The sequence below is a fragment of the Symphalangus syndactylus genome, chromosome 9, assembly GCF_028878055.3.
Source record: "Symphalangus syndactylus isolate Jambi chromosome 9, NHGRI_mSymSyn1-v2.1_pri, whole genome shotgun sequence".
NCBI classification, from domain to species: Eukaryota; Metazoa; Chordata; class Mammalia; order Primates; family Hylobatidae; genus Symphalangus; species Symphalangus syndactylus.
The window spans coordinates 59,858,319-59,872,230 of record NC_072431.2 but is presented as its reverse complement, the minus strand read 5'-3'; the positions used below and the strand labels follow the sequence as shown (position 1 = coordinate 59,872,230).

The 13,912-nt window shown below is 46.4% G+C and overlaps 1 protein-coding gene across 3 annotated transcripts in view; it reads right to left on the bottom strand.

The window, feature by feature from the left end:
- Positions 1–13,912, bottom strand: part of COL26A1 (collagen type XXVI alpha 1 chain) — a 230,443-nt gene that overhangs the window by 138,237 nt on the left and 78,294 nt on the right. For 2 of the 3 annotated variants that reach the window (XM_055292681.2, XM_055292683.2), the window contains exon 3: positions 6,683–6,780. In XM_055292681.2, the coding sequence (XP_055148656.1) occupies positions 6,683–6,780 (98 nt within the window). Of the gene's footprint in view, positions 1–6,682; positions 6,787–13,912 lie in introns of all 3 variants that reach the window. The other variant, XM_055292682.2, reaches the window with a different exon arrangement.

The window sequence follows — 13,912 nt, the reverse complement described above, 5'->3', positions numbered from 1 at the left end:
CAAAGTGCTGGGATTACAAATGTGAGCCACCACATCTGCCCCCACCCCCATTAAAATTATAATACTGTATTTTAGACCAGGCGCAGTGGCTCACGCCTGTAATTCCAACACTTTGGGAGGCCGAGGCGGGCAGATCACTTGAGGTCAGCTTGGCCAACATCATGAGACCCTGTCTCTACTAAAAAATACAATAATTAGCCGGGCGTGGTGGCAGGCACCTGTAATCCCAGGTACTCAGGAGGCTAAGACAGGAGAATCCCTTGAACCCAGGAGGTGGAGGTTGCAGTGAGCAGAGATCACGCCACTGCACTTCAGCCTGGCTAACAGAGAGACTCCATCTCAAAAAAAAAAAATTAATAATAATAATGATGTATTTTTACTGTACCTTTTCTATGTGTAGATATGTTGAGATACACAAATACTTACCATTATATTCCTAGTGCCTCCAGAATTCAGCATAGTCACATGCTGTACAGGTTTGTAGCCCAGAGCAATAGGCTAGACCATCTAGCCTAGGTGTATAATAGGCTAGACAATCTAGCCTAGGTGTGTAATAGGCTAGACCATCTAGGTTTCTGTAAGTACATCCTTTGGTGTTCCCATAACGACAAAATCTTCCAATGATGCATTTCTCAGAACATAACCCCATCATTAAGCCACGTATGACTGTATGTTGATCGTCAATATCAATATGGTTTATCGGATAAGAAATTTCTTCTTCTGGTGAAGTGCCAAGCCCTTGAGGGTGGACACATTGTATAATTTATACAATTCACCAGCTCACAGTCACCCCCCCTTCACCTCTGCCTCCTCTATTGAGAAAGGTGAGCCCACAACCCCACATGAACCTACTTGGCGGTGAGTACCCCCCAGTCAGCAGGGACTGTCCTCCCATGGTCCTGCCACCTGCTGCCATGGGCTACTGTGTTTCATCCACTCAGTCTGCAAGAAGAGCTATGCAAAATGAGGAAATAGGGCAAAAAGCTGAGGGCCCAACCTTCTAGAGTCAGGCTACAGCACTATCTCATGAGCCCACCTACATGCCGTATGACACCCTGGGAGAATGTCACTTCGAGTTACCGCTCACTACATACATCTGAGTTGCAGCTCAGATTCTGCCAAGTTGGATGTTAACTCATACAAAACTGATAAGAAGCAAATGATTTTGGCTGTGCACGGTGGCTCACGCCTGTAATCCCATCACTTTGGGACGCCGATATGGGCAGATCACCTAAGGCCAGGAGTTCGAGACCAGCCTGTCCAACGTGGTGAAACTCCATCTCTACTAAAAATACAAAAAACATAGCCAGATGTGGTGTTGGATGCCCGTAATCCCTGCTACTCAGAAGGCTGAGGTGGGACAATCGCTTGAACCCAGGAGGTGGAGGTTGCAGTGAGTGGAGACTATGCCACTGCACTCCAGCCTGGGCAACATAGTGAGAATCCATTAAAAAAAAAAAGAAGCAAATGATTTCTTTTCAGTAGAGACAGTAACCATGAAGCTTTTGTCTTTACTATCCCAGAGGATCAAACTTAGTGGTCTTAATTTCAGGTTTTTATTTATATACATATATAAGTTATATACTTTAAATATGATATATAATTATGTTACCAGTTCAGCATCCCAAATCAGAAAATCAGAAATCCAAAATGTTCCACTTGGCATTTCCTCTGAGCATCATGTCAGGGCTCAGATAGGTTCAGATTTTAAAACATTTTGGATTTTGGACTAGGATACTCAAACTGTATATAATTTATATAATATATACATTGTTTAAATAGAAATATAATATCAATTATAATACATAATTCACATATTATATAATACATATTTTACATAATATATAAATATATCTTTCATACTGTATATATTATATATCATGTGTAAATTGTATGCAGTAACATATATTTTATATATAATATATTGTTAATGAGATTGTCTTAATTATTGAGATATATATTATATATAATAATGTATCTCAATGACCATATATTTCAATTATATATTATATGTTACATATTTCAACAATATATAATATGTATTATATATTTCAATAATATATATTATATATTACTGGAATATATAAATTTTTATCATAATTATTCAATTACATATCAGCATTATTCAATAATATTATTCAATATTATATATTATTTAATGTATAAATAATTATTCAATAATATTTATTATCAATAATTAAGATCAATAATTATTTCATAATATATATTACTGGACTATATAAATTATTAATAATACAGTAACTATATAGAATTATATATTATTCTATATTCCATATTCATATAGAATATATGAATATGGAATATAGAATTCATATAGAATATGGAATATAAATAATTCAATAATTCTATATTATAGAATGTATATATTATATATTATATATCACAATAACTATATATTATATATTTCAATAATATTATGTAATGTACATATTATATATATATACACACACAAAGAATTAATCTTACCCTAAAGGAGGTCTGGCCTTTGCACTTGGCTTGTGGGAGGTGTTTGGAAGACCTTGGAATGTCCAGCTTGGTCACAGTATCTGTCTACCTGGGGACCCTGGACCACGCCACACGGTCTGTGCTAACACGGGTCACATTGGATAGTTTGTGCTAACAATGTCATTGATGAGGACATCTTTGCACCACCTGGTACCAGCTCAACTTCCAGAGGGGCTAGAATCTGAGTCAGCCATGCAGGCTGGCCATGGTCCATGTGACCAAGCCACAGTAAAATCTCTGGCTCAGATGATCTTCCGCGGGTGGCAATACTTTGTATATACTGACACATGCCATTGCTGGGAAAGTACCACTGTCCACAACTCCACTGGGAGGGGACAACTAGAGGTTCCATACATGAAACTCTCCTGGGCCCTGCCTGCCCCATGCGTCTCTTCCCTGGCTCATTTTAATCTGTATCTTTTTTTTTTTTTTTGAGACTGAGTCTCACTCTGTCGCCCAGGCTGGAGTACAGTGGCGCAATCTCGGCTCACTGCAACCTCTGCCTCCTGGGTTGAAGCGATTCTCCTGCCTCAGCCTCCCAAGTAGCTGGGATTACAGGTGCCCACCACCATGCCCTGCTAATTTTTGTGTTTTTAGTAGAGTCAGGGTTTGATCATGTTGGCCAGGCTGGTCTCGAACTCCTGGCCTCAAGTGATCCTCCCACCTCGGCCTCCCAAAGTGCTGGGATTACAGCCACCGTGCCTGGCCGAATCTGTATCTTTTTGCTGTAATAAACCATGACAATGAGCATAATAGTTTTTAATACATTCTCTGAGTTCTTCTAGCAAGGTGTCAAACCTAAGGGTGGTCTTGGGGACGCCCGATCTACAAATACATTCATGTGTGCATACACACATATATCAGTTTCTCTAATCCTCTTTTTGCTCATTTGTTTAGAGACAGAGTCTCACTCTATCACCCAGGCTGGAGTGCAGTAGCACAGTCATAGTTCACTGCAGCCTCAACCTCCTAGGCTCAGGGGATCTTTCCCCCTCAGCCTCCTGAGTAGCTGAGACTACAGGCATGTGACATCACACCTGGCTAATTTCTCTTTTTTTGTAGAGATGGGGTCTCGCTATGTTTCTCAGGGAGGGCCTCAAACTCCTGGCCTCAAGTGATCCTCTGGCCTCGGCCTCCCATAGCACTGGAATTACACTGTGTCCCAGCTCTCATCCTCTTTTAAACCAGCTTTGTTATTCTGCCAGTTCCCTCATTAAATGAGTTCAATAAAACCCATAAATCAAACAGTGCTTACTAAGTACTTGCATGAGAATGACCACTTAAGCATTTTTTTTTTCCTTTTGAGACAGAGTCTCACTCTGTTGCCCAGGCTGGAATGCAGTGGCACAATCTCGGCTCACTGCAACCTCTGCCTCCCGGGTTCAAGTGATCCTCCTGCCTCCGCCTCCCGAGTAGCTGGGACTACAGGCACCCACCACCAAGCATGGCCAATTTTTCTATTTTTAGTAGAGACCGGGTTTCACCATGTTGGCCAGGCTGGTCTTGAACTCCTGACCTCAGGTGATCCGCCTGCCTTGGCCTCCCAAAGCTCTTAAGCATTTTGAGACTTACACTTCATTTAATAAAGAGACTACAATGAGAGATGAAAAATATATTATGCTCAAGCTCTACAGTGGTCTCCAGGGGTTGCTAGGGCAGTGACAGGAAAGCTTAGGGCCTCTGGGAGCTGGGAGCTGAGACAAGGGCTCTGAAGCTTTTTTTTTTTTTTTTTTTTTGAGACGGAGTCTTGCTCTGTCGCCCAGGCTGCAGTGCAGTGGTGCAATCTTGGCTCATTGCAAACTCTGCCTCCCAGGTTCAAGCAATTCTCTTGCCTCAGCCTCCTGAGTAGCTGGAATTACAGGAGCACATCACCACACCCGGCTAATTTTTGTATTTTTGGTAGAAACAGGGTTTCACCATGTCGGCCAGGCTTGTGTCGAACTCCTGACCTCAAGTGATCCGCCCGCCTTGGCCTCCCAAAGTGTTGGGATTATAGGCGTGACCCACCGTGCCCAGCCCCTGAAGCCTTCCTAATGCTGAGAGGGCTTCTGGAAGCAAGGCTTGGATGGTCAGTCTAGAGAGACGCCCATCCAGTACATCACTGCAGGCTGCCATGGTCTATGTGACCAAGCCACAGTAAAATCCCTGGCTCAGATGAGCCTCCCAACATTGCTGATTTTTCTTTTTTTTTCTTTTTGAGACAGGGTATTGCCCTATTGCCCAGGCTGAAGTGCAGTGGCTTGATCTCAGCTCACTGCATCCTCAACCTCCTGGGCTCAAGTGATCCTCCTACCTCATCCTCCTGAGTACCTGGGACTACAGGCACATGCCACCCCACCTGGCTAATCTTTGTATATTTTAGGAGAGATGGGGTTTCACCATGTTGCCCAGGCTGGTCTCAAACTCCTGGGCACAAGCGATTCTCCAGCCTCAGCCTCCTAAAGTGCTGGGATTATAGGCGTGAGCCACTGTTCCCGGCCTAACATAGCTGATTTTATTGGTCACTGAAACAGGCTCAGGTACGTACTTAGGGTAAACTAATCACTTCCCTAGAAACACTTGCCTCCTCGGCCCCTGGCAGGATCCAGATGTGGGTCTGCTCCATCCTGTTGGGCTGTGCCCACAGCCATGGCACTGACCAGAATGGCAGGTCCAAGTCCTGGCATTGAAGGGCTCAGGCCTCCATGAGGGACCTGTGAGCCATGGTCGTTCAACACCATACATTATGCCAGGGCCGGCCCACTGTCTGCAAACCTGGCATCCCTTTACCCCTTCACCTTGGAGGTCCTTCCTGCTCGTCTCCAAAGAAGGGTCCAAGTCAGCCCTGGAACCTCCAACAAGGATAGCCCAGCCTCCCCTGCCAGCATCAGGCACCTTGTCAACCAGGACAAGAGGTACCTGTCGGACTCCCTGGCGTCCCAGCCTTTTTCCTTCAGCTCTGCTCCGGGCCACAGGCCCCCTGAAGCAATTGTTGGAGTCTTGCTATTTCTGTCAATTGCGTTATTCTTTGTAACCCAAAGAGCTCTTTAGACAGTTTACACTCAAAGCATATAGATCCTGCTATCAAATCAATAAGTAACAAGATGACAGAGAAGAATTTTGTCAGAAAGTAAAGGTGGGAGACAGCTACTGTTTCCAAATACAAAACTGACCCCTCAGCCGGGCGAGGTGGTTCACACCTGTAATCCCAGCACTTTGGGAGGCTAAGGTGGGAGGATCGCTTGATCCAAGGAGTTCAAAACCAGCCTGAGCAACATTGCAAGACCCGTCTCTAAAAATCATACAAAAAAATAGTTAGGTATGGTGGTGCACACCTACAGTCCCAGCTGCACCGGAGGCTGAAGTGGGAGGATCGATTGAGCCCAGGAGTTCGAGGCTGCAGTGAGCCATGATCATGTCATTCCACTCTAGCCTGGGCAACAGAGTGAGACCTTATCTCAAAAAAAAAAAAAAAAGAAAAAAAATCTGACCCCCGAGCCTCAGCTTCCAGACCCCTCCAGCCATGTTGGGGAACAAGGTGGGCTGCAAACTTGTTCATTAGGCAGGACTCAATTTCCCTGGCCAGCAGTGAAGGAGGATTTGCTCTGTTCACCACTACTGGCCCACCTAAGTGCTGTTGTGTGACCCTCTCAGCCTCCAGAGCCAGGCTGAGCCCAGGCCCCAGGGCTAAATACCAGCAGGGCAGAAAGGCAGAAAGCAGCTGGGTGAACGTCTATCTGCAGCTACCGGTCAGCCTCTCTGTCTCAGTCTACAAAATACGTGGCCTCAAGGCTGGTGGGACCTCATCCGCATTTGCTCAGAGCCCAGATATCCAACTCTGCCTGCCCCAGGGGTTCTGGGTGCATCAGAGCGAAAAGTGGAAGAAATCGGCTAGAAACCAAATCCCTTCCCCTGGCACTAGTGCTGTTTTTGGCTTCTGTATTCCACTACCCAACCAGTGCAAACTGGGACCTGCCTCGGTGCCCACGGGCAGGGTGGGCAGCTTCACCCTGGTATGGCCAGGCCGATCCAGAACATTTGCTTCAGAGGTGATTGGAAAAAGGAAAGGATTTCAAGCTATGGAGGAAAGGAAAACTGCAGGAGGAGGCCAGAGGAGGGAGAAAGGCCAGCCTGGCCCACGCCTGGCCCCCTGCAGCCCAAGTGCCTGCAGACTTACCCTCATCACAGTTGCTCCCGGTGAAGCCAGGGCAGCATCTCCACTCCAGCGCCGTCACCGTGCGGTAGGACACTCTGTAGGTGGGTCTGATCAGAGTCCTGTAACTAACACACAGAAAGCGTCAGCGGGGCGCGAGCTCCCGCCCACCCACCTCCAGACCCCACTCCTGCAAAGATGGGCCAGGCTGTTTTGCCCAGCCAGGCCTCCAGGAGGCCCCCATGGTGTGGAAACCACTGCCAGGGTCCGTGTTCACTGGCTGTGCAAATGCCTTTGCAAAAATCATAACGGAGGAAGTTATGACAGTGAAAGAGATCAGACTTAACCGACTCCATCTTGCTTCTAACTTTAGGCTGTCCTTGTTCATTCCTGGGAGTAGGCCGAACTAATCTTGGGAATTAATTTAGTTATGGTTTGACTCCCAAACAAAACTGATAATATCTCTTTCCCAAAAAGACCCCCTTCTTGCCTGGGGACCAGTCTGCCTTTGTAGGACTAACAAATTAGCTACAGGATTAGAAATTATGGTTTACAGGGTCACGCAGCCTATGGCTGCAAGAGTCTGAACCTCCCCAAATTGCTCCTGGGGATAACAGTGCTATTATACAATCTAAGATCAGTGCTTGAGATATTTTGCAGACCCTGTCCTCGATGGATCACCCAGACCTGTAATCTGGCTTGGGTAGTTCTATGATCCCATCCAGGAACAGAAGACAGCAAGAAAACCTCACTTCAACCCCCTATGATTCCATCTCCAACCTGACCAGTCACCACTCCCCAACTTCTAAGCCTCTACCCACCAAATTGTCTTTAAAAACTCCATCCTGAATGCTCAGGAGACTGATTTGAACTATAAAAACCTCCAGTCTCCCATACAGCCGGCTCTGCGTAAATTACTCTCTCTCTCTCTCTCTTTTTTTAAGTTGAGACAGAGTCTCACTCTGTTGCCCAGGCTGGAGTGCAGTGGCACGATCTCGGCTCACTGCAACCTCTGCCTCCCAGGTTCAAGCGATTCTCCTGCCTCAGCCTCCCGAGTAGCTGAGATTACAGGTGTATGCCACCAGGCCCAGCTAATTTTTGTATTTTTGGTAGAGACAGGGTTTCACCATGTTCGTGAGGCTGGTCTCAAACTCCTGGCCTCAAGTGATCCACCCACCTCAGCCTTCCAAAGTGCTGCGATTACAGGAGTGAGCTATGGCACCTGGCCATCTTTCTCTATTGCAATTCCCCTGTCTTGATAAATCAGCTCTGTCTAAGCAGCAGGCAAGGTGAACCCCTTGGGCAGTGACAGCTGTGTGACCCTGGACAAGTCACCATCCCTCTCTGTATCAGCTATGATCTAAATGTGGATGGAACTGGAGGCTTTTATCTTACATGAACCACCCAGGCACAGAAAGACAAATACCATATGTTCTCTAGGAGGGAGGTAAACAATGTGTACACAATGGAGACACGGAAGGGGAGTGGGTAGGTAATGAATGTAATGTATGTGATAGGGTTTGGATATTTGTCCAAACTCCAAATCTCGGGTTGAAATGTAATTCCCAGATTAGGTGAAGCCTGGTAGGAGGTGATTAGATTGGGGGACAGACCTCTCATGAATGGTCTAGCACCATCCCCTTGGTGATAAGTGGGTTCTGACTCTCAGTTCACGTGACATCTGGTTATTTAAAATTGTGTGGCGCCTCCCCCATCACTGTCTTTTTTTTTTTTTTTTTTTTTTGAGATGGAGTCTTGCTCTGTCATCAGGCTGGAATTCAGTGGCGTGATCTCGGCTCACTGCAACCTCCGCCTCCCAGGTTCAAGTGATTCTCCTGCCTCAGCCTCCCGAGTAGCTGGGATTACAGGCACATGTCACCACGCCCAGCTAATTTTTGTATTTTTAGTAGAGACAGGGTTTCACCTTGTTGGCCAGGATGGTCTCGATCTCCTGACCTCATGATCCACCCACCTCAGCCTTCCAAAGTGCTGCGATTACAGGAGCGAGTGATGGCACCTGGCCATCTTTCTCTATTGCAATTCCCCTGTTTTGATAAATCAGCTCTGTCTAAGCAGCAGGCAAGGTGAACTCCTTGGGCAGTGACAGCTGTGTGACCCTGGACAAGTCACCATCCCTTGTAAAAGCAGGTTTACACATGCTTGTAAACCTGCAGAATTGTGAGCCAAATTAAACTTTTCTTTATAAATTACCCAGTCTCAGGTATTTCTTTATAGCAACGCAAGAACAGCCTAATACAGTACATTATGTGGGTGATGGATTTCCTAAGAGCCCTGACTTCACCACTGTGCAATATATCGGTTGCACTTGTAACCCATAAATTTATACAAACAAAAAATAATAGTAAAGTCCCTGGCCAGGCATGGTGGCTCACGCCTGTAATCCCAGCACTTTGGGAGGCCGAGGTGGGTAAATCATCTGAGGTCAGGCGTTCAAGACCAGCCTGGCCAACAAGGTGAAACCCTGCCTCTACTAAAAATACAAAAATTAGCCAGGCGTGGTGGCGGGCGCCTGTAGTCCCAGCTACTTGGGAGGCTGAGGCAGGAGAATAGCTTGAACTTGGGAGGCGGAGGTCACAGTGAGCCGAGATCACACCACTGCACTCCAGTCTGGGCAACAGAGACTCCATCTCAAAAAAAATAAACAAAATAAAATAAAAAATAAAGTCCCCTCTAGCTCTGCCATTCTAAAACTCTCCAAGTATGGCCACCTGTGATGGGAAAGTGTCCTGAACACTGAACACTGACCAAGATGATAAAGAAAGAAAAGGGGCCAGGCACAGTGACTCACACGTGTAATCCCAGCACTTTGGGAGGCTGAGGTAGGCGGATCACCTGAGGTCGGGAGTTCAAGACCAGCCTGCCCAACATGGAGAAACCCCATCTCTACTAAAAATACAAAAATTAGCCGGGTGTGGTGGCACACGCCTGTAATCCCAGCTACTCGGGAGGTTGAGGCAGGAGAATCATTTGAACCCAGGAGGCCCAGTTGCGGTGAGCAGAGATCACGCCATTGCACTCCAGACTGGGCAACAAGAGTGAAACTCTGTCTCAAAAAAATAAAGAAGAAAGGAAGGAAGGAAGGAAAGGAAGGAAAGTAAGGAAGAAAGAAATTAGCAGGACCTGCAAAATTTTCAACTGTCATCTACTCTGACCTTTTTCCCAATTATAATTTCTTTTGGTTGATTCACCAACAATAAACCCAAAGTTGGTTGATTGAACACCCACTTTGTGCTATATTGTGGTCATAGATTTATAAAACTGTGTCCTCATCCTGAGAAGAGCGAGACGCTTCAATGAAGAAAACTTGGCATACGCGGCCAGGAGTCGGGGTTACACCTGTAGTCCTAGCACTCTGGGAGGCCAAGGCAGGAGGATTGCTTGAAGTCAGAAGTTCGAGACCAGCCTGGGCAATATACCAAGATGCTGTCTCTACAAAAAAATAAAAATAAAAAATTTAGCCTGGCATAGTTGTGCACACCTGTAGTCCCAGCTACTTGGGAGGCTGAAGTGGGAGGGTCACTGGAGCCCAGGAGTTTTGAGGCTACAGTGAGCCATGATCGAACCACGGCACTTAGCCTAGGCAACAGAGCAAGACCTTGTCTCTAAAAAAAAAAAAAAAAAAAAAGAAAGAAAGAAAAGAAAAAGAAAAAACTTGGAATACAGTAGTGGGACTCTTGCAGGAATTAAAAAAAAGATTCTTGCAAAATGCTGTGAATCCCGTCGTAAAGTTTCACGCTCCCACAGTTTTGAAATTTTTCTTACACATAAGTTGGATGCTTTTTTGTCACACTCCAAGAATCGTGAATATAAAATGCATGACCAAATTTCATAAGGGAGACACGTTCAGCTTTTATTATTCACTTTACATGCATTGTCATAACTGCTGCTTCATCAAGTTTGCACAATGTCCCCCCGAAGACAAAACTACATAACTTCACAAAATTTAAATCTGCTGACATCGAGCAACTTAATCGGCGAATGAAACAATCATGAATTAATTGGTAGCAGCAGGCGTGACGTTTGGAGACGCACTGTTGACAGGAAAACACACGAGTGGAGAATTGGATTTCAGAAGTACAGCTCTGAATCTGAAAAATACTGTTAATGCTCATTTCTTTTTTTAAAAAGCAAAAACCTACACTCGTGTTTCATAAACATTCCAGCAAACCAGTTTCCCCCTGGAGATCTGAGGGTGGCGTGGTTGTGTGCAGCTGGGGCAGGAAGTCTCTAGTAAGGAGGTAGGAGATGACCAGGAGAGGTGCCCATAGCTGTGAGCCCAGCTTTTGGGAGCAACTGGGCAACCCTGTGCGGGTGGGGGGTTGGAAAGGGGTGGCAGAGCCTTAGTTCCAAGGTCACCCCTCCTTACAGCAAGTGACTCTGGATGCGATGATGAGCCTGACTCTGAAGAGTACAAATACACTATTTTCACAATAAACACACACTCACATGCACACACATTCACATATACAGCCACGTGAGCACACACGTACACTCACACATTCTCACACCTTCACACGCTTGCACAAACTCACTTGCAAGCTCTCACAAACACATACACACACGCTCACACATTCACACACTCATTTGTTCTCTCACACTCATGTGCACACTCGTGCTTGCACGCCCACACACACTCGTGCACACTTCCACACACGCACTCTCACACTAACACACGCTCAGCACCCTCAGACTCACTCATGCACACTCACATTCACACACTTTTACACAATTATGCACACACAAGCACCTTCTCACACACTCGGGTAAACACACACTCAGCCTCACACTAACACACTAAACACGCTCACATACCTGAGGACTAAACTCTGACCATTTTCTTCTCTTGCCCAGATTCCTATCTAAGGCGCCTGGGGAGTCGTGCCTTTCAAACCCCAAAGCCTCATCACACAGGTTCTCTTTTAACCCTATATGATGTGGCTGGCTTTCCAACCAGGCTCTAGCATAACATCACATGGCAGATAAGGAAGGAAATCAAAATATTTTAACCCCAAATATGTTTCTATGCCATATCTTTTGTTTTGTTTTTAGACAGAGTCTTGCTCTGTAGCCCACGCTGGAGTGCAGTGGCGAAATCTTGGCTCACTGCAAACGCTGCCTCCCGGGTTCAAGTGATTCTCCTGCCTCAGCTCCTGAGTAGCTGGGATTACAGGCGCCCGCCACCATGCCCAGCTAATTTTTTTGTATTTTTTAGTAGAAACGGGCTTTCACCATGTTGGTCAGGCTGGTCTTGAACTCCTGACCTCAGGTGATCCACCTGCCTTGGCCTCCCAAAGTGCTGGGATAACAGGCGTGAGCCACCGCGCCCGTCTCTTTGCCATATCTTGAAATAGCCCTGCAAAGCTGTCTCTTGTGGTGGGGGTGGAGGGTGGGGGGCGGGGGTGGGAAACTACACTCTGCAGAGAATCCCTTTCCCTTTTCCAGGCCTTTTTGATATCCAGGAGAGAATCAACTAATAGTCTGACACCTTTTAAAATCTGACAAGAAACATTTACACTCTATTCTCTCTGAAGCCTGCTACCTGGAGGCTGCATTTGCGTAATAAGAACCGCAGTCTCCACAATCTCTTATATTATTTTATTTTTTGAAGCAGAGTCTCACCTGTCACCCAGGCTGGAGTGCAGTGGAGTGATCACTGCTCACTGCAGCCTCCGCCTCTCCCAGCACAAGCAATCCTCCCCTCTCAGCCTCTGAGTAGCTGGAAGTACAGACAAACACCACCACACCTGGCTAATTGTTTTTGTATTTTGTAGAGACGGAGTCTAGACATGTTGCCCAGGATGTTCTCAAACTCCTCGGCTCAAGTGATCCTCCCGTGTCAGCTTCTCAAAATGCTGGGATTACAGGCATGAACCACCACGCCCGGCCTCTCACGATCCCTTATCTTAACCCAGACATTCTCTTTCTATTGATTCCAGGTATTTAGATAAACTCTTTTAACCAATTGCCAATCAGAAAATATTTGAATCCAGGACTGGGAGTGGTGGCTTACGCCTGCAATCCCAGCCTTTGGGAGGCCAAGGCAGGTGGATGGCCTGAGGTCAGGAGTTCGAGACCAGCCTAGCCAACATGGCAAAACTCCGTCTCTACTAAAAATACAAAAATTAGCCAGGCATGGTGGTGCACGCCTGAAGCCCCAGCTACTTGGGAGGCTGAGGCAGGAGAATCGCTTGAACCCGGAGGCAGAGGTTGCAGCGAGCCAAGATCGCACCACTGCACTCCAGCCTGGTGACAGAGCGACACTCCATCTCAAAAAAAAGAAAAAGAAAATCTTTGAATCCACCTATGACCCGGAAGCCCCAGCTTCCCATTGTCCCATTGCATATCTTACATGTATTGATTGATGTCTTATGTCCCCCTAAAACGTATAAAACCTAATTGTGGCTCAGTCACCGTGAGCATATGTTCTCAGGGTCTGCTGGGGGCTACATCACGGGCCGTGGCCACTTACATTTGGCTCACAATAAGTGTCTTCAAATATTTTACAGAGTTTGACTCTTACACGTTCACACTCACATAAGCACACACGCACACTTATGCACTTACCAACACACTTTTTTTTTTTTTTGAGACAGGGTCTTGCTCTGTCACCCAGGCTGGAGTGCAGTAGTGCAATCACGTCTGACTGCAGCCTCAACCTCCCTAGTTCAAGTGATCTTCCTGCCTCAGCCTCCTAAGTAGCTGGGACTACAGGCATGCACCACCACACCCAGCTAATTTTTTGTTTGTTGGTTGGTTGGTTTGTTTTTGAGACAGTCTCACTCTGTTGCCCAGGCTGGAGTGCAGTCATACAGTCTCAGCTCATTGCAACCTCCTCCTCCCGGGTTCAAGCAATTCTCCTGCCTCAGTCTCCCGAGTAGCAGGGATTACAAGCGTGACACCACGCCGAGCTAATTTTTGTATTTTTACTTGAGACAGAGTTTCACCACGAAACCAGGCTGGTGTCGAACTCCTGACCTCAAGCAATCCACCAGCCTCGGCCTCCCAAAGTGCTGGGATTACAGGTGTGAGCCACTGTGCCCAGCTTTTTCTTAAATTTTTTTTTCCTTTCTTTTTTGAGACAGAGTTTCGCTCTTGTTGCCAAGGCTGGAGTGCAATGGCACAATCTTGGCTCACCGCGACCTCTGCCTCCCTGGTTCAAGCAATTCTTCTGCTTCAGCCTCCCGAGTAGCTGGGATTACAGGCGCCTGCCACCACACCCCGCTAATTTTTTTT